This window comes from Agelaius phoeniceus, chromosome 3, assembly GCF_051311805.1.
Source record: "Agelaius phoeniceus isolate bAgePho1 chromosome 3, bAgePho1.hap1, whole genome shotgun sequence".
Lineage (NCBI taxonomy): Eukaryota > Metazoa > Chordata > Aves > Passeriformes > Icteridae > Agelaius > Agelaius phoeniceus.
Window position 1 is genome coordinate 76,477,414 of NC_135267.1, and position 21,689 is coordinate 76,499,102.

At 41.2% G+C, this 21,689-nt stretch overlaps 1 protein-coding gene across 22 annotated transcripts in view; it reads right to left on the reverse strand.

The window, feature by feature from the left end:
* The window catches only part of AFDN (afadin, adherens junction formation factor), a 115,582-nt gene extending 99,143 nt beyond the window's left edge, over positions 1 to 16,439 (reverse strand). For 13 of the 22 annotated variants that reach the window (XM_077175639.1, XM_054630307.2, XM_054630306.2 and 10 more), the window contains exon 1: positions 15,896 to 16,437. In XM_077175639.1, coding sequence (XP_077031754.1) covers positions 15,896 to 16,006 — 111 coding nt within the window. In that variant the 5' untranslated portion in view covers positions 16,007 to 16,437. Of the gene's footprint in view, positions 1 to 15,895 lie in introns of all 22 variants that reach the window. The other 9 variants (XM_077175648.1, XM_054630308.2, XM_077175638.1 and 6 more) reach the window with 3 other exon arrangements.
* Positions 16,440 to 21,689: the final 5,250 nt, after the last annotated feature.

Genomic DNA, 21,689 nt, shown 5'->3' on the forward strand with positions numbered 1-21,689 from the left:
GATTTCCATGGGTTCTACATGTTACTTTTGAAAGCAGCTCAGTTCTGAAGCTCTAGACAAGCATCTGAGTGGAACAAGGGAAGTGATTCATTACCACCAATACACATTTGTTGCTAACCTATAGTTGCTATAGGGTATGTGGGGCACAGGAAAGCAGGAGTGGGTGGAAATATTACTATTAATAATCACAAACTAACCACAGCAAACAGCTTGATTTTGAGAACACCACAAAGCAACAGAACATCAGAAGAAAACAAACTCAGAAAGCAGGAACAAAAGGAAAGTGGGATAGACCAAGATAAAAGAGAAATCAAGAGAGGAATTATCAGAAGGCTGGAGCACCTCTCCTACGACAGCTGAGACATTGAGGTTGTTCAGCCTGGAGAACTGAAGACTTTAGGGAAGCATTTTTACAGCAGCCTTACAGTACCTAAAGGGGGCTACAAGAAACATGAAGAGGGACTTTTTACAAGAGCATGTATTGGACAGGACTAAGGGGAATGGTTTTAAATTGAGAAAGAGTAGATTTATATTAGTTATTATGAAGAAATTCTTTACTCTGAGGTTGCCCAGCAAGGTGGTAGATGCCCTATCCTTGGAATAGTTCAAAGCCAGCAAATACATCTTTTCCCCAAAGCCAAATTTTTCAAACGTTTTTCTGAATGACAAAAAAGAGAAAGCATAATTTTCTCTGTAAAGATATAGATGTCCATTTTGTAAGCTGTTCTCTTCAGACCAATCCATACTAATAAACTTAGATGGAGTCATTTGCAACATCAAAGTCAGAAATGGTAGTTCCAGTATCCATTCATTTTTAAGCCATGATCAAGAACTAGTGAACTTAGATGTGCCATTACTCCCTGTCCCACATGCTACCCCCTCTCCATCATCAGTAAGGTTTACAAAAATAAGCACTGAAAATTTTCATGCTTGTTTCAAGAAGCAAGTCATCTCAAGGAGCAGATTTTTACAATAATCAAGCCCAGATCAGATGCATTTTTATTAAAGCAATGCATTTCTTTTTTTTTTTTTCCTTAAGTAAAATTTTTTCACTATTTAAATTCCAATCCTCTGGAATATACTTCAGCTTTATGAAAAAAATGCTTGAAATGCTTTTCATTTTGAAAATACAACCTAATTCTTTCAATACATTGAAGTAAATTTTATACTGCAATTTTATACTAGAAACTGATTTTTCTGTAATATGCCTCAAACACACAAAAAATATACTTTTTTATTTGCATGGAATATTATTATATACTTTTTTACAATATAGAACAAGAAAGTGAGAAGTATTTCCCAAGCCAGGAAAGTAACTTTGCTCAGGGGAGTCTACTCATACAAATGCTCATTTCACCTTCAAATAGCACATTTGGTTACCAAAGAGCTGTGTTTTAAAAAGTGCTACCAGCTCTACTCTACAGATTTCTTCTAGAAGAGAACAAATTACTGTTTTTATCATATAACACTAGTTAACAAAACTGGTCTCTACAGCTCTGTTAGTCAGGTGTTGCCAGAAGAATGTGTTTGCCAGTGTACTGTGCATGAACTCTCACTTTTAACCAAGTTCTGCACCTCTGCCCAGCAGTTAATTTTGCAGCCAGTGACATGGCTTGTATGTTTAGTTAACTTCACTTAAATTCCCACCTTTCATTTGTCATCTCTACATTGCAAGAAACTATCAGAAAATTAAATGGTTGCTTACTTTCAGGCATTTTCTTGCTCCGAAACACAATTCTATCAAATACCCTTAATTTTATCCTTATCAAGGGACTGTCAGTTGAGTGGCACACAGAGCAAGGACAAGTTACAATGCAAACATTAACGCAGATGATTAACCGTGAACAGGACTATTTCGAGTTTAAACAGGCTCAGATTACAAAAGCATTCAGTAACTTGGTTTGGCTTACTCAGATATGAAAACATAGTTAATGAAGGCATAAATGATACTACTGTACAAGATTTCAAGTACACTCTGACTCACAGTGAAGCAATTTAGACTTTAACTGCTAATATTAGCCAAACAGTCTCTGCAGCAAATAATCAGAATTAACACAGCTGAAAAGTGATTCCAATGAGGTCTACCCTCTCATTAGTACAGGAGTATGACACAAGAATATGAGAAGATGACCCAAAACAAAAATTCTGTCAGGAAGCAAAGACAGCAGCATGCAGAAGTGGAAAAGAATTTACAAATCTAAGGAGTCTCTAGCTTCTTTTCCTTTTAATTAACAACCAATAATGCCTCCTCTAGTGTAGTATGTATCCTGACTACAGCATGTGTGTTTCTCTACCACTGAGGACAATAAACTTTTCCAGACTTATTCCTATGAGCTTATTTGTATAGAAACAAAAACATATGAAACAAAACACCCAAACCTCAAACAAAAGCACAGGCACATTTTATATAGTCTTAGTTAACACCATATCATTTGTTCTGTGCATTTTTTATTACTCTCCACAGTGAGACACAAACTTTCCTTATGATTAGATACTTAGAGTAACTCATTCATATAGATTTCCTTTTTTTAATTACTATTGCAAAGCATTTGGGGATTTTGAATTTCTTTCTATTCAGTATTCACTTCAAAAATATTAATAAAACATATATGCTTGCCTTAATTAACAGCTTACAAGATGTTAGAACACCAGAAAGTTACACATGTGGAAAAAGGAAATTGTTGGGGAGAAAGCTAGGGCTGTTCAGCCTGGAAGAGAAGGCTGTGTGGAAATCTCAAGCAGCCTTCCAATATCTGAATGGGGCCTACAGAGAAGCTAGAAAAGGAGTCTGACAGGAACTCCAGTGATGGGACAAGGAGTAATGGGTACAAAAACTGAAAGAGGGAAAAGATTAGATATTAGGAAGAAGTTCTTTATTGCGGGGGTGGTGAGACACTGGAACAGGTTTCCAAGGGAGGCTGTGGATGCCCTGACCCTGGCAGTGTCCAAGGCCAGCCTGGATAAGCCCTTGAGCAACCTGGCCTAGTTGGAGGTGTCCCCACCCATGGCAGGTGGGGTTGTAACCAGGTGATCCTTAAGCTCCATTCCACCTCCTTAGCAGTTTGATTCCCCACATTTGGAACTAAAGTTACCTATTTACTGAAGTGAGGCAGTCTCATGTACATTTGATATAGAAGTATTTCTGAAACAAACAAAACTCCAAATATGAGAATTACTCAATTTTTCTAGGAAGATACATAACACTCTTCCTACTGTATGCAGCTCCCCAATCGAGAAAAGGGGCAATCTTTGCTGTACCATAGAACTCATGTAAGAGTTAAACCAGAGGTGGTGTGATGGTGCTGATAGATGACACTCTAAGTGTGATTAACTCCCTTCCCCCTATGTCTTATAAGGTGAAATCCCAAATTAGGATAACCTAGAGAATTGCATATATCCATAAAAATCTAGTTTCTCTTTCTGCCTCTGTAGTAACTAAATTTACAACAGTTTTCAACACATTACTTCATGTATCTGCATCACTTTTCCCATCCCACTGTCCTGGAAACATTATAACAAAGTGAGAATGTTAGCTGTCTTTTATAGTTTATGAAGATGATACAGCTATTCACACATACAAGCTAAGCATGATCTAAATAAATATCATCCTGGAATCACAGAATGGCTTGAGCTGCAAGGGACCTTAAAGATCATCTAGTCCCAACCCTGAATTTTGCTAATAGCAACAACTTGGAGAAGCACTCCAAGGGGGAAAAAAAAAGCAAAACCAAGTAATATGGCTCAGTTCCAAACACACTTGAATGACCACCGCCCACTTTCAAGAATTAGACTTAAAATTGCTCATTGCATGAACAAAATGTATCGTAAATGTTCTACTTATAAAACTGGTTTAGACAGATAATCAACATAAGGAAAAGTCAGACTACCACATTATTTTGTAATGGCATTTACAAACAGGAAAGCTCAGCAATTAAAGAGGAAAGTCTCCTTGCATACAAGTAAGCAGCTCTTCCCAAAAACAAATGCAGTAAGCTTTAGCAAAACCTGAACTTGGTAAAGTTTTTTTTTTCATTTTACCTAAATTTCACTAAAAATTTCATTATTTTCTATATATGTAAATATAGAAAATAAATGTTGAAATAAACTAAGCACCAATTTTAAACATCATTAAATGCTGACAACATTTTAAGTCAGATGGACATTGGGGGTGGAGAATAAGGCAGAGAAAGGGCTGGTCAGAGCTGAAAGCCATAGTAAAAAGCAGCATACAAATCTAACTGCTACCACGTACTTGTGGTTGCTGTAAAAGTCAGTATCATCAACACCACAGAGCTGGAAAACAATCAAAGATGGATAGTTCTGCGTGGCAGAAGACAGAACCCCATGACAGCAATCACACGATGGCAGGGATGGCAGGAAAAGGGTCAACACTTCCTTTCTGTGCCTCAGAAGTGCTGAGAGGTGGGTGAAGAAGGGGCTGCAGAACACTGTGTGTGTGTGTGTGCGTGTGTGTGTACCTGTGAAAGTGCTCATCCTCTTCTGCAGTTGCTGGGGTGGAAACAGCTTCAGATTACTCACGCATCCATCAGCCATGACAAAGAACACTGCTATTCAACATTTCACTTCATACATCAAGGATATAAAGGTATCAGAAATATGTTGGTATCTCACTCTACTACTACTGATAACATCATGATATTGCCATAGAAGAAGACAACAGACACTAGGAGAAAGGCATGTACATCAAGGATCAGAGAAATTGTCCTGACCCTTTTGCAACATACAGAAACATCTGTTTATCCTCAGGATTTGGATAAATTAAGCTCTACATGCTCTGAGTACCATCCTTATTACTCTGAGGTGGTTAGGAAGGCATTTTTCCCCTTGGAGCAAAATTTCCCTCTCAGCAGCTAAGGAATTCAGTATAAGGTTAATACAGGAAACTCAGTCTCTCTCTACCTAACAGATACCCAGAAGAGATGACACAAGCCAAAAGCCTAGTAAAAGGAATCCTCTCCAAAACAAGGGGAAAGTATCTATGGTTATAAAGTATAGCAAGCAAAAAAGCACTCCCTCCCTTAGAAAAAAACCCAGGTGTCACAGCCACCATCAGCACACAGACTAGCTGGTTATAAACAGGTCCAACTGCAAGGCCACTCCAAACTACAAAGTCCACATGGCAGGCGTACAGGATTTAATGGCTGATCTGTAACCTCGCGGGAAACTCCTGACAGAGGCAGATAATCATAAGGCTGCTCTCTGAAGCCAGTGCAGCAGGATGAACACATTTGAAGACTGCTGTAATTGGCATTTTTCCCTTAAAGTAGAAGTTTGGAGTGTCTGATTTAAGGTTGTGGATGTGAGAGTTTTGGCACAGAGTGCATGTGGGAGGAAATGAGGGGGAAAAGGTCTCAACACAGGTAGGTTTACTGAGATATCAGTACATTTATAATTACATACATGGATATTTATGAGCATCCCTACACACAAGAATGTCCAAAGACCTGGAGACAAATGTGGAACACTGAAGATAAGACAGGCACTTAAGCAAGTGCTGAGTTTCAAAAGTTTTTACAAACCACCAGTATCAGAACATTGTACAACACTTGAGCTTCAATACGTGACTGTCTCACATTGGTACCAATTTTTGTGCTGCCACTTGATCACTCAAAATGAATGAAGACCTCTTTGAGAAGGCAAAGTTTTCAAATGTGTCTAATCTATCAAAAGTTTGAGGTACCAATTTTTTGAGCACAAGCTTAAACTCAATGCAGGTGAGAAAGCAAATCGTGAAACAAAAGTATTCTGGAGCTTGTAGCAGACTACAAACAATTTATTTACAACAGTAAGAATTAGTAGCTCCTCCAGAACATCTAATACTCAAGATACTGAGCAGTATTAGAATGTTAGGGGATACAGTTGATTATTGCTTCAGAAAATTCTACCAGAATTTTTAACACTGTAAAATTCAAACATTCTAATTTCATCACAGATCCTACTTTATAGGATCCTACTTTAGTCAAAAGCTACAGACAGACAGGCAGAAATCAGAAGGTAATAGAAAACTAGATGTTTTACTGTAAATCCTGACAAAGGCTCCAGGAGAGAGGTAAATCCTCTCTTCTTTCACTTTTTTTTTTTTCCTATTAAATGGACAGAACACCTGAGGCAGACTGCAAACCCAGCTCATATATTGAAAACTTCCCAGAACTGCAATAATGTCACCACTTTGGGTTGGTTAGGTCTTTGGATGCTGGTAGATGGCTTTGGTGAATATACCAGTAGTCAGTGCATAAAATTACTTCATTGTTCTCTCTTTGTTCTCTTTTTTTTTTTTTCCCAGTCTACGTATCAATCCTTATCTGTCTGAAAACAGTTTGCTATAGGCATAACAAGTGAATTTATTGAAATAGTCTTTGCTGCACTATGGCAACAAGAAAAACTCTCATGAAATACTATATACAGTTTCAGTATTGCTGGAGACTTTATCAAAAGTATTACAATACATCTCACACAAAACAAAGAAGGGCCTTGTTAGAGCATTTCACTGATTTTTAAAGAAGGAAACAGTTGTTTGGCCTTTTATTTTTTAAAGATTTCAAAAAGCTAAAAAACTAGATCACAAAATGCAGTAATCTTAAGTAATTCCAGTTTTGACCTTCTTCACTATACAGCAAACCCTAGACCTAACAGGCAAATCCATCAAAATCAATTAGCAGGCTTGAGCAGTGTTTTCATTAGTAAACATTGGCTTTCCATCACCATTTTCAGATTATTTTCCTTTTCCAGATATGAAAATAAACTATCCTAATCTTTAAACAGTCAGAATCTGTACAGTGAGTATTAAAGAAGTCTTAAAACTTTCATTCTGTCTGCACTGGAAGTAAGTAGCAGCCATGTTCAGCAAGGCTATCACTTTAAGTGGAAACAACTTACATGTTTCCCAATAAAACATACAGCATTCTACAAGAAGTATGCAATGCTTGGATATGATCCGAACGCAGAAAATATTATCAAACTGCACGGAAGGTGAATGCAAACCAGATTTCTCAACATAAAAGAAGTGATATTATGAAAAGCATTTTAGCAATGCAAAGCTTTCTAAAACACAACCTGGTTCAATTCTGTTTGTTTCCACATAGACAATTTCCCATCCAGGAGGACACTGTATCACAGACAGCATTGACCCAATGTTTTTAAAATTAAGAACATGGCATAACTGTTTTTACTAAAATTGAAAACAATAACAAAATGTTTAAAGGGACCTTCTGAATTTCAAGCTGATGTACTGCTCAAAGTAGAGCACCTTCTGGAGGGCCAAGGGAATGAGACCTTTTCTTGTTTTAGACATTGGGGCAGGGTTTCTTTGTCCTTTGAACTCTTGCTCAACCACAGGTTATCCAACAGCCCCTAATTTTCATTAAGAAGTGAGATTCTGATTTTCCACTGGGTTTTGTAAGCAATATAATATATGAAAAAGCAAAATGTAAATATATGTAAAAGCATGACACTGACATCAAGTTGTGTATCTTGCCTCTAAGAAAACAGAAGAGTGTGGACTGACAAATCAAGTCATCTAACCAAGAGAAAGCTCTACTAAACACATCATGGGGTGCTTGAAAAGTCTACAAACTGAAATCTTAGTTCACAGATATTGCTCTGAGCAACATACTTTGTCTGCCAAATAAATACTGTTGCCAGACAACTCATTCTTTTTCACTTTTTCACACTACAAAAGGTGCCATGATACTACACAGCAGGGCCATGCCACAGTTCACCAAGGGGAAGCCTTAAACCACATAATCAGGACACTATCATCTTTCACTAGGTAGTGAGCTTTTGTGAGAGCTTTCCTATTTCTGAGTTCTAGTTACAAGAGTGCAAATTATCAAAGTAGTAAGAAAAACACTGACCAAATAAAAAACCCCACCCTGCAGCCATTGTTTCAGTCTGCCATCACTCTATAGCAACTAGTACTGTAGTGCATAAAACCCATTCCAAAATATTTACCCAAGAGTTGACCTGGCAGAGGAGTCATAGCCAAACACATACGCAATTGCCAGTTCCATACCAAGCCAGCCAGTTTTCTAACATCTTTGAATAGAATCACTATAGTAACTCATATTTTTAAATATTAAATTTAAATATTAAATTTAAATTGTATACTCTTGTAATACATAAGTAAAATTAGAAATCCATTTATTATTATTATTAGGATATACCAAGCACCACTTAATAAAAGCTTAAAATTTTCAAAACTAATGATGCATAATTTCTGCTCTTCACTGGAAGAGGTGACATGAACAAACTTACAGGAGTGTACACAATTTCATCAGTACAATCAAACTCTTACAGACTCTTCTATTAATATGATGAAATTCAAACACAAATTACAAATTCACATATCCAAGTAAAGTTTACATTTGAGTGCAAATTTGCACTTAAAACTAATGCCCTATACTGATCTTCTAGATGACAACCCCAGTCCTAGAACTTTTTCCAGTTCTTACAGGATTCAAACTCTAAAGAAATTTCCCAGAGTAATGAGTAATCTACAACAAAATTCTGCAAGACAGACTAGGGCAATAAAGAGCCCTCTTCTACTCAATTGCATAGAGAAATGAAGAAAGTAGTATCTACACAGAAGGCATCTTCATAGGAGACAAGAATGAGCAAGAATCAGAGGAATGGCTCCCTAGTAAGAGTATCTGTGCTAGAAGATGATCTGAAGAGGAGCTGTCTAATTTGAGCACACAATGGAAGAAGGCAGACCTAGAAAATTTAATTAAATATATAATAACAATAAGTTGATAACCTTGAGGGCAATGCCCGTAACAGAAGGAGATGACCATTTTTCTGAAGCATTATACAAAATAGTTTTAGCAAGTTACATGTACCTAACACAAGAAAACATTAAAGTCATGCATAATAAGAAGGTATGAGAAAAATAGGTGATGGCTGATAAGAAAAAAAAAAAAGAACATTGGACTTCATGTCAAAGCAGATTTTTTAGTCTTTCTAGAGAACTAAACTAGACAGCAGTGAAAGGCAGAACTGCAAGTGAATGACTGAAGGCAACCAACCACGTGGAAAACTTATCCCTACACTGAAAAAAGTTATGTTACAACGTTATACATCTTCATTATGCAAAAGCTCATGAGGCACAATACAGTCCAGGAAGATAATTTGACTGCTACTGGTAGGTCTGAACTACTACAGAGTTTTATCTCTGTTGACTCAAGTTTTCATCTTTGATTATTAAGCTTCCAGACAGGGACAGTTACAGAAAAGCAGTAATTTTTACTTGCAATTAAAGACCTGAGGGGAAAGAGGAATCTCTGCAAGAAGTTTAACAACAATTATGAGCCAAGTGATGCATGCATCCAGAACAACTATCAATTACCTCTCTGGTGTATCTACCGAACAATCTTAACAGCAGAAATTAACAGGCTTTAGCCTTTTCACAAGATGAAATGAGCATCGCTCAATATCTATTTTACATGTAAATATTCTTCCTAGCCAAAAATCTTGAAAAATCAACAATTACCTAAATAGTGCTTTACTCAAATACACTTCAGAAGAGGATTCCATTAGTATGAAGTTCACTTTGAAAGACAGAGCAGACACTTCATTACGTATCTGTAATATCTGCTAAATTAGACTTCTCTTAAGTTTAACACAACATTTAGTTTACTAATCCACACTGTGAGTCTCAATTCCACCTTCATCAGAACCACTGATCAAAACAAGGAGTCTTCTTTATGCATGTTCTGAATTTTGCACAGCTACCATTTATTTCCCTTTATTTATACCAAAGCAACTACTCCAACAGATACTGACACAAAGACAAACTCAGAGTGGTTTCTTATCATCTACAGCCCTCCCACAAACACCAGTTCATTTCAACTTTTACCACTTTCCAGCTAAGTTTTAGCTTTTGTTACCCCCTTTAGATGACAAAAGCATCCAGAGACAAGAGCAGAATTTCATTAATCATAAAGCTAAGTTTTCCTCAAAAATCATGACAGTGTGTTCCATTCATCTTGGTTTAACCTCTCTGAAAGAGAAATGGTTTTGACAGAAAAAACACACTTGCACAAACAAAGCAAATCCCTTATATGTCTAGATGACTGGGGGTTTTTCAGCTGAAAAGTAATGCTTGTCAATGGCGTTTTAGGCGGGGAACAGATCCACACATCAGGAGGGAATTCTTAAAGCCAGTATGTCTGAATTGAATGGAACTAATTTGCCACTGGCTCAAGAAATAACTTATATAAGGAATATTAAAAGCACAGCCTAAAACTTCTTCCTAGAATTATTTTCATTACATTATGATGTCTGTGGACTGTGGTCAATATCTTAATTCAAACTTATAATTGGGACTCTCTAGAGAGCGCTAAGACTTCATTTGTAATGACTATTCACTTTGACTCAGTTAAAGGAAAACTGGTCTCCAAATACTCCTTCTGATGCACATGAGCAGGCCTGCATCTCTGACTTCTTTTTTCCAACCATTTTAATGCAGAACGAGAGCTCAACAGACTCAGTAAAGTGCAATTAGCAACCCCGAACCTCTAATGCCTCAGTGTTTTTATGTCCTGTTGAACTGTGCCTGCTTAGTGGTAGCAATTATTTGAAAAACATTCTGTTCACTAAAAAGCACAGGCATCAGTCCTCAGGATTCCAATCACCCTTCCAGACTGACTAAATATTAGTTTAAACATTTGTTGCAAAGAGAGTTTACTTTCCACACCATAGGTTTGGCAAACTTAAAGGACAATACTCTCAGATATATTACCAGCTTCTTGAGGTCTATACACTCTTAAGAGCTGCACTTGCTTAAACTACTGAAAGTGGTACAATCCAACTAGTGGAGATGGCACAAGTATTTCCACCATTTAGATTGTGTTTCATTAGCTCCAGACTTGCATTTCCACTATCACCCATAACACAATAAATTACCAATTTTAAAAACAGGTCTTGAAAAAGCCTCAGAGCCAGATTTTTAAAGGGTGAGATCTTTTTGCGGGTGAGCAACCATGCAGATAAACAGCAGGAGGGTTAAAACCTAAAAATTCCCATTTCTTATTGCTTTAACTAGATTTAAGTAACAAGCTTGCATAACTACCATTAAAAGGCTGCAAATCTTATGTCTTCCCTGTGACACTTAATGAACCAGAAACAGATCTGAACCCAGAAAGTTCAGAAGAAGACCAAAATTCCATCAGCCCTAAAATATCCTGCCATACAATATACTGTGCAATATTTTCTGTTAATAGATTGCTTACCTGTATTTAAAGTCAAAGAAAACAATATAAAACATACTGAATAGACCAAACATACATAACACAACATATGGAAAGTCAATATTTAAAAAAACCAAAACAAAGCAACCCGGAAAAAAAAGCCCTGCCCACATTCTGAAGGGTTATTTCTAACACCTTGTTGCTAAGACTAAGTTTTTTCACATATAGAGTAACCAAATAGCCATGAAGACTTTTGAAATGCCTTTTTTTTTAATGATGGTCATTTAAAAGTCAAACTCTCAGGAATTATTCTTTAATGCAAAGCATGTTATTTTTTCTCTAAGCTTTTTGATTAGACCTTTCTACTTTTGCTGACACAGAGGTATATTAGTCTAGAAAAACATTCTCCATCAGAAAACAAAACTACAACAGATCAATGTTTCTGACAACAATCCCCCAGCCCTTGGGAAATTGTTATAAAAAATCCCACTTGTTCTACAAAGTGTCTGTCTCAAAAGAATTAAATGCAATTCATATTCCTAGTCCACAAACCATGCTTAGAAAAAACACAACACTTCTCTTCCTCTCATGTAACACCTACGAAAGCATACACTAAAGAAGAAACCTTATTTTGTCATCAACAATAATTGTAACACCCAGTTCAGATATGGCATCTCATTAGATGCACTCAAACAGTGTATAGTCTAAATGTATAGTCTACAGTACCCCTCCATTCCTTCCTCACACCCAAAACATCCACATGCAGTTATTTTATATAACAACCAACTCCAGTTAGCACTTTTATTAAAGGAGGAGGTTAAAAAAGGTAAACCATACAAATGCAAATCATTTCCTATCTACAAGTTCCCAAAAAAACTCTATGCACTTATTACAAAATCATTCATTTGAACTTACTCCTTTTTGAAAACTTTACATGCTGTAAGCACCCAAGACTTAAATCAAAATCAAACCATCATTTTATCTCCTACTGCAAAAGGTTTAAGTATTTTTAAGTCTCTTTACTGTGCTTCTATGCCTGACCAAATAAATTGAAAAAAAAAAGGAAAAAGCATCCACAATACTTGGACCAAGGGGAAGGAGAAACAATTGAAGAAAAAGGTTAACATTCTGCTTCATTTTGAATCTGTTAATTTATCTACAAACAAAAACACGATTCACTCCGCCTTCCCCCAAAAAGTCCAGTATTTTTTCAGACTTGCCAAAGTGAGCAGCTGCCTCACATAAGTAGAGACAGTAAAGCCTAATCAAGTTTAAATGATGACCAGTATTACAGACATCTTTAGCAAAGGTCTGTACCTAGCAGCAGTCCTGAAACACTGTCATTTAAACTTCTGCTAGTAAATGCAGAGTTTTGTTCAATTATAAGTTTCTCAAGTCACAGAGCTCCTCTGAGCTTTCTGAATAAAAAGAATTTTAAAATTTCAGAGTAAAATAGTGCAAATTAACAGGTTTCTCAGAACAGCAACAATGGTTCAAATAGGTAAATATCTAATAAATTTAAAATTACCACTTTGTTCTCAAGCATGAGTCCACAAATTACTGAAAGCCAGTGAAGATATTAAATCCTCACTCCCAAGAAGTCTTTCAGCTTTCCACGTGATACAGAGAGAGGAATACTCAACTTTGAACATGCAACAGAAAGTTTTTGGTTTTGTTTTGCTGGGGTAAAGCAGCTCTGAATGACTTCATTAACTACTAGAGTCAAAGAGAAGAAAAAGTTAGTAACAGAACTCAACATGCCCTATCCAATGCTTTTGCTCTTCAGTGTCTTACATACCTTAAGAATTTGTTCCTGAAGTCTCACAAGAGGCAAGTAAACAAGCAGATCTCTAATCCCTTAGGACTAGTCTACTCAATAAAATATTAACAGGAATTCAAACAGATTAATTTCATGAACCACTTCTCCAAATAAAGCCCCACACATTTGAACTACTTTGAAAATACCACCCAACCTTCAAAACAAAGTCACATTTTACACACTGCAGTAAAGCGACAAGGATCTAATGGAGTTGGAACAACTGCATCTCACCAAAGAATGAGACCTTTCAAACTAATACCAAGGTACATCAGTCGGTCACACTGAATTCCTTTCACTGTCACTGCATAGTCTATATTGTCAGAACCCTAGTCAACTTACATTAGATTTCACTTTTCCTTTGCTTTACCAAACACCCTGAACCCCACTATTAAGGCTGTGATTAGCCCTCTGGAAAAACCTACTCTCTTACATAGGAAAGTTACAAGACAACTCACTTAAACCAGGTCACTTTCACTGAGGAAATGCCTGAAGACTCACTGCAAGGCATCAACTCTACTGATAATACATCCAACCAGCAGCTCCTGGATGACAGTCTGCAGTTTGGGCTACAAAGTTAACCCAGCAGCCCAACAACTATGCCTGGACAGCTTAAAATGATTCAGTTTGACTCAGCTCAGGCACACACAGCCAAAAGTCATATCCAGGTTACTGCATCTTCACAGATGCCAGACTTGCTGCAGTCCCTACAAAAAACAAGATATGCCTTATGATCAAGATGAGCCTGGAAAAACAACAGAGGATTGTCAGTTCTCAAGCAGTCTAGTGAAAGGGCTTTCATTTAAGCTGATAAACAGTACAAATGTGAATCACACCATGATCTAGGTTGAAAATATTGCCAAATTTGTGTCAGCTCAGGGTAAGAGTGAAAAGAAATGCGAGCATTTGTAAATGTAATTATCTGGAAGGAAAATATACTTTATCTATAAAATTGTTACCTGCTGCCAGTTTGATGTAAACTCACCTGTAGTCTTATCAAATGCTTTTAGAACTAGTAGACTAAAGAGCTCATACATTCAAGGATGCATGCACTTCATTTTTTACATTCAGTAGTTCAACTGAAATGTCATCACTGACAATGGTGAGTATGCTCCTATACAGGTTCAGAGGCTTATGTGCAGAAGTGTGGAGTGAATGCCAGTAAAATTTTTTCTTTCAATAATATTTATAATGAAGCTGGTAACTTTTGTGCAAACTCTAGTTAACTATGATAATAAATATGCATAGCTGACCTAAAGAAAGTATGATTTGTTAAACTACTTACTAACAAAACCACAGAAGCACAGTCTGCCATAAACACAAAGAAGACAGGCTGGAGTTAGAATGTACTGGGAATGGACAAACACATCAATAAAACAAAAAGTTCAGCCACAGGCAGTTAGCAGTCAACCTGCAATTCCAAAAAGACCGTGCTATGTTCTCAAACACAATCATGAAAGCTTCTTGACACTGGCTTCAGCCCGCTTTTTTGAGACACTGTCAAGCAACGACATTGTTAAAACCTAAGCAACGCAATCAAGGAACTCTAATTATGATAAATCTTGGAAGATGTAGGGAATAATCACAGAAAACCTTCATCTTTGTGTTCAAGAAACTGTCTGCAATGAGCAGAACTGAAAATACCCGAAGGTGTCGTAGTTCCTAATCTTAGAATTGCTTTCAACACTTTTTCGTGGCTCTGCTAGCAGTCAGCACCTAGGTGCAGAACAGGAGCCAGCTCCAAGACCAAGCCAACGTGATTTCTCAGAGGCTTCTGTTAATAAACAACCAGGGCCAGGCCAAGAGCAAGTGTGAATTTCCTCCTTTTCCCCGGGAACACGCACATGATCAGCCTCCACCCTCTGAGCAGGGAGCCCGCTGTCACACACAAACAGGGCTGTAACCTGCGTCCCCAGCCCTCCCCCTACCCCCCCTCGTCGCTTTCAAACCAGACGCGCAGCACGAACCAGCCAAAGGGAACATGACAAGGGGCAGCGGGAGGGTGTGGTTTGACTATTACATTTTTATTTTTTTTTAAAAAGGACAAACCCCAGCCTCTCTAGGCCATCAGAAACACCCACTTCATTAGGCAGAAATTACCCGCTGTGTTTTTCCAGTACAACATGTGAACTCGGGTCTACGAACCTGCTCCTGGTATTTACTTTAGGCGACGGGCTGGCAGCCTGCAGGCTCGGAGAGCCAAGGCGCTCCGTCCGTCACGCCCTGGGAAAGCCACTCCGGGGATTGCACCAGCAACCCGGAGAGCCGCCGGACTGTAAGCGGCAGGTTGCTTTGTAAGAGGCGCCTTCTGCACAAAGACGAATATTTAAAGAAACAAACAAGCTAGCAACAAAAAAAGCGCCTAGCACCGGGCTTCTCAATTCTCCTCCACCAGCCGCCTGCATGTACTGTTAAAGTCACAGACAGACAAAAAAAAAACCAAAAACCCACGGAGGTACCCGGTGTCGGGCTCGGGACGGGGCAGCTCCTGTACTGTCGCCCTTGCCCGCCCCCTTTCGCCACCTCCATCTCCCAGCGGGTTTCTCCCCTGCCTCGGAGCCGCCTGTCCCGCGGGGTCAGGCCGGCATGTGCCTGCGGGAGGGAACAGAGGGAGGAGGGGAGAGCTCCGGCCCTGCGCTCCCTTCCTCTCCCCGGCCGCTGCAACCTGCCTTTACCCGGGCACGGCGAGGGGCCCCCGCTGCCCACCGAGGAGCGGAACCCCGGAGGCGGACAGCGCAGGAGCGCCCGTGTCCGAGCCGCCGGCCGGGGCGGGGGGCGGCGCGGGAGCCCGGCGGCCGCGGGGCGCGGCCTGGCCCGGGCGCGGCGTCTCACCGGGCCGGCCGGGCGGGAGGCCCTCGCCGGGGTCGCTCACCTCGGTGGGGTCGCTGATCTCGAACAGGTCCAGCCGGTTCGCGTTCCAGTGGTTGATGATGTCGGCGAGTTTGCGCCGCTCCTCCTCCCGGCTGCCGCCGCCGCCCGACATCCTCGCCGAGCCCGCCGCCGGGGAGCCGAGCCGGGGCCGGGGCCGGGGCCGGGGCCAGGCCCTCTCAGCCGAGCCCCGGACGGAGCGGGGGGTCCCTCAGTCCCGGCCGGGCAGGGCAGGGACCGGCTCTCCCCGCGGCCGCTGCCGGCTCGGGCGCCGCGGAAACGCCCCGGGATCGTGCCGCCGACAGCGATGGGCCCCGGCGGACAGTGGGGAAGGAGAGAAAGAAAAGGGGGAAGGGCGGGCAGGGGGCGGGGAGGAAGAGGAAGGATGCCCCGAGTCGGCAGTGCCCGCCGTATCTCCCGGCTCGGCAGCGCCTGTGGCCGCTCGCCTGCCCTGAGCCGAGCGAAGCCGCCGCTGCCGCCGCCTTTCTCCGCCCCGGGATCGCCCTCCCCTCGCTCTCTCCCTCACACACCGGCCGTGCGCGCCCCCGCCCGGCCGCCCGCCCTCCTCCTCCCCTTCCCGGGCGTGTGCGCGCCTGCGCGCGCTCCCGGCGGCCGTCGCCTCCCGCCGGCGCGCGCCTCCGGAGAGTGGCCTCCGTGTCCCGCCTTCCTCTCGCTCCCCTGCTCCCGCCGGCCTGGGGGGGCGGCCGGGGCCCGGCGGGGCCGGGGCGGGGCGAGGCGCGGCCAGGTGCAGCGGGAGTGCCCGCCCGGCGGCCGGGGACACGCGGCGGCGGGGTCAGCGCGGCCCGGCGGGGAGCGCGGTGCCGGCGGGAGGCCCCGCGGGAGAAGCGGCGGGAGCCCCGGGCACCGCCTTAGCTCGGGGCCCGCGGTCCGGCTGTGCCACCAACAAAGAGCCGCCGCGGCCGCGGGAACAAAGACCCTGCGGGCGGATCCCGGCGCGGCCCCGCCGGAGCTTGCCCGCGCTAAGGCGGGCGGGCGGAATGTCGGCGCTGCCCAGCCCTCCCTGCCCGCGGGCGGAGGTCAGGGCGCACGGCCCGGGGGGTGGCTCCAGGTCAAGGCCGCCCCCTCGCCCTGCGGCCCCCGGGTCGCCGCGGTGCCTCGGCGTCTCCCGGCACAGCCAGGAGAGCGACGCGCCGCTGCTGCCCCGGTCGCTGCTGCGTTTGATAATGGTTATGGAGCGCCTTGGGAGCGCCGCGTGGACGGAATTGTCTATAAAGGCTGTATTGACAGAAATTTCCACAGCTTGAGATAAACCTGATAAGAAGTTAAAGCATCAGATACATTTTAATGGATTTTAGACACGTCATTTTTCTGTGGTTTCTCACAAAACGTGTCAGTTGGCCCTACGAGGCATCGCCCATTGTGTAGACGTTGGAATTCAGTCCAGCTCTGGGGGTTTGGCTTTGTTTCTTAACCCGCAGATGTAATGCATCCTGATAGTTCAGCGGTCATATTTGTTGTGCTTTGGGCATCCTCTGAAACTTACTACTTGAACAATCCTCTTTGAACTTGGTTGTCCAAGTGTGTATTTTTTTTGGTTTCTTCGAGTGGTTAAAAAGGGGGAACTCTGTTTCCTTTTAGCATACCTGGCAAAGTATTTCAAGTTCCTCTTTGCTGAGGGAGTTCAGAGGAGTGAGTTTTGCTGATGAAGTTTTGATTTGGCTGGGTTATTTAAAGAATGAGATTCCTCAGAGGCCTTGTCTGCATTAAGCAATTAAATTATTGTTTTTATCCAGTAGTACCGCACCTGCATAACTACCAGAAGTTCTGGTATTACAGGTGAAGGTCAGTTATACTTTTGCCCTACATATGTAACTGTGCCATATTCAGAGTTTCCAGTTCCAAAGGTGGAAGGGATTCTATTTCTTGGGTCCCAGATTTTGGGACGTGTTGAAAGCCTGTCTGAGCCCTTGAGGAACTTAGCGGGAGTCAGGGGAGAAACACAAAACCTCAAGTTCTTGTAATGCCATCATACTAAAACTGTACTGTATTCCTTTTAGATGTAAAGTGTAGAGAAAAGAAAAAAAATTCAGACAAAACCCTTCTTACATAAAAGAAAGGGGGGAAATAGCCTGAATGTATTTTTTTTTCCCAAATCCAGCGTGTGCTACCAGATAGCATTTGATATTTTGCAATGCCTCCCAGAAACCAAGTATCACATCTGTGATGTGATAGCTCACTACCCAAGGCAGATATCTCTGTGCTCTGTCACAGATGACATTTGCAGAATGTTGTGCTGGTTTGTATGCTTGGTTCTGTCTGCATATTGGTGAAATGGGTTGGTTCAATTCACAGGGTGAGAAACAGTGGCTTGCATTGCTTCAGGATTAGAAAGGAGACTTAGGTACAGAGTGTGCATAGATGGAGGTTTTGCTGCTACAAACTACATAGATAAAATTGGTTTTCCTGGGGAAAAGAGGTGGTTGTTCTGGGAAAACTGGCTACTGAAAGTAGTTGATTTAGCATTGCTGGCATGCCTGGGTTTTCAAATGCCAGGGAGCACCAGGAATGAAATTATCACTGTGCTGGATCCACATGGTGGATATAATCAGCCGAGAATTTATTTATTTCTATTTTAACTATGTCTAGTCAGCATTTCTAAACCATATCTAGACTCCAGCCTGGATGCAAACAAATCCCAGAAACGGAGCAGAATTGGAGCAGGCTAATAATGTTTAGATGTGACTTCTCAGAAATCCTGAGTGACTACAATGCATTTCTGTGTAGCAGGAGCAATGGAAATGCTACTGATGGTCAGATACCAGCCGCAACTATGCTGATGATTAATTCTGCCATGATCTGGTCAGTGCTGAAGCAGCATTGGAAGAAACCAGACCTGCTTGTACTTGCTGAACAAGTTGCCATCAACAGGCAAATGACAGCATCTTTAGTACAGAAACAGGATTTAAGGAAAATACTTGTGTAGACAAAAATCTAGATGTCTGAGTGAACGAGCAGGACCAGCATATAGAGACTATACTGTGGAAGGTAAAACATAAGCCCCGATTTCCTTGGAAGAGCAAGTGTGCAGGGAACTAAAGCATTAAATTACAGTGTACCAGCTAGTTTTCCGTGGAAAATGTGTGCTGTTTCACTTGCAGTCCCTATTTTTTTTCATAGGGCCATTGCAATGAGAAGTAAAACAGCTGCTGTAAAGCCTGGAGAGTGACATGATTCCTGTGAACAATTGTAAAAAAAATTAGAGATATTTACGAATGGAAAGCATTATATGTATAAAATGTATTATAAACAGGATTGTGTGTTTCACTATCATCAAGGCATCTTCCGTTTAAGGTAATGCATAAAGTTACTTGAAACCATTAAATTAAATTCTCTCTATTCTTTGTGAGATTTTTATCATTTACACAGTTAGAAGACAATCCTATTTGAGGAGTTTCCAATTCAGACTATAATTCCTGCAGGTATGCCCACTGAAGCTGGTGGCAGAGTTAGATTTAAGTCCCTAGAAGATCACATGCTTGATAAGAAATAATAGAGTAAGTGAAGCAAAATAACGGGAAACAAAAACCGCTTTCCTTGCAAGTGATGGTAATTTTTTAAAAATTTCTTTTCTTGCTGAACAGTGTTCTTTTCCAAAGTGCTAAAGATAACTAAAGTGCTGTAAGCTATTATTCTGATTGTTTGTTCAGCACTCAATATTTAATATGCATTTTACAGAACAAATAAGATAAATGCCCTTCTCTGTAGAGCTTGCAAGCTAAATTTTGTCACAGGTGAGAGCACCAGCTAGAAGAGAGGACCATAAAGAAGAAACATAGATATACAAGGAAGTCTTTACAATCCTCTTCATTCCCTGGACATCACAAAGTCACAAGTGCCCATGTGATTACCTGCCACAAGGATCTGTCTGCTGTCTGTGCAGCTCCTCTCATTAATCACACTGGCATATGTTGGTCCCTGTGGGATCTGATGGTTATGAGCAACAGCCACGTACAGGATCCCTTTACTTCTGCTCCTTGGCTAGTGCAGTCCATGCAAACAGCTCTCCTGCATCAGGAAGGCTTGCATGAAGGTAGGGTCATGCTCTGCTGGTCTCCTGGCCGCTTGCCAGCTGCCCATATGGTTGCCAGAATGCAGCATTAATTTTCCGAGGCTGCGTGCATCTGATGTATAGTGCCATGCTGTGTAAGTCAGCACACTACTGAAAGTTATAAATTCATATGTAAGACCAAAATTATTAAAGTAACCCTTCTCATGGCTTCCCAAGCGTGTGTGTGTTTTGAGGGCAGAGGTACCAGAGCTGTAATTTGGCATAATGCAGTGCAAAACCTTATGTTAGAGCAGTATTAACAAACCTGGGTCATCAAACTGCAGTCTCTGCATAGATGACACACCCACCGAGAAAAATAAATTATCCAGAATAAGGATTGCAGCTTTGGACACTATAAGCAGACATAAATCAGGGAGAGAAAAGAAGTTTTTTAATGCACCATTATCTCACCTTGAAGAATTGCACACACTGTGTACATCAAAGTATCAATTTCATAACCAAATTGGTAAACATACTATATACAGGCTATGTGAGCAAATTCATGTTACATGAAAAATCTTTACTATGTTATTAGTTCCTGCTTTTTTTACTGTATTAATGCAGAAGCCTGTATTTAATAACCTTGACCTCTTTGAAATACAAGTAAGAGGGGAAAACAGAGGAAGTGTGGCAAGTTATGTAATTGGGTTTTGGAAATCTTTAGGTTTTTCAGTTCAATTATCCTTGCTCTATTTTTAGGGAGGGGGAAGCACAGAACTGTATAAAATGGCAGCTATCTTAATAAATATATCTTACTTTTTGGTTTCTGAATGGATGAAAACTGTCAAGAAACTTCCCTTAAGGAAGATGCCTAATTTTTATTATGTATAGGTCTTTCAAAGTAATTTATTAGTAAATACTTCCCTGATCAAAACACCTAGAGTTATATTTGTACTAATGAAATAGGCAATGTAAGGACCTTTCTCTAGCCCTACAGCCAGCTGACCTAGCTTGACCACCTCCATGGTTTAAAATTGTTTTAGCTCTAAAATAGAGTGGCTGTGTACAGATTGCCTGCTGGAGAGGTCACTGGCACATGCTCTTTCCTAGTCCATGCCTAGGAGTTGTCTATGAGCTATCCATTTCCCAGCCAGACTTTGCTAACCACTTAACTTACAGATAGCTGGGCATAAAGAAGTGGATCTGGATGCTGAAATGGCCCAGGGGACCATTTAGCAGTAGAGAAAGAGCCTGGAAGCTCTTCTTGTGCATCTGGCTTCAAGGCAGGGTCCTCTGCTGGATGGAGTGCTCAGGCATTTTGTTTGTAGGTTCAGAGCACAGACAGCCTTTGTCCTGTCTTTGCTGAGCTGTGCTGTGATCCGTGTTCAGCAAGGGAGATGAGAGTCTGACTGTCTTGTAGCATGTGGGCACTCAGATTGACTTCAGCAAGATGTGTATTTGTTCTCAGGTGAACAGCTCCTGGAAATCAGAAGCAGGAAGAGAGGTGGGTCCCAGTAAGATGTTACCACTCAGTGTTACCCTAATACTCTAATATCTGCTGAATTCATTTTCAGATAAATACTGACTGTTTTTCTTGAAGACTCTTTACATCCAGGGAGTGTTTTTTTCAAAGCAGAAGTATAGAGGAGAGATTTAATGACTGGTATACACATTAGATTATCAGATGATCTCTCCTGGCCTTTTCCAATATAATCTAAAATGAAATCAGTTAAAACAAAGTTCAGAGCTGCTGCAGGTATGAAAAATAGCTTTCTGATAGTTTTTATTT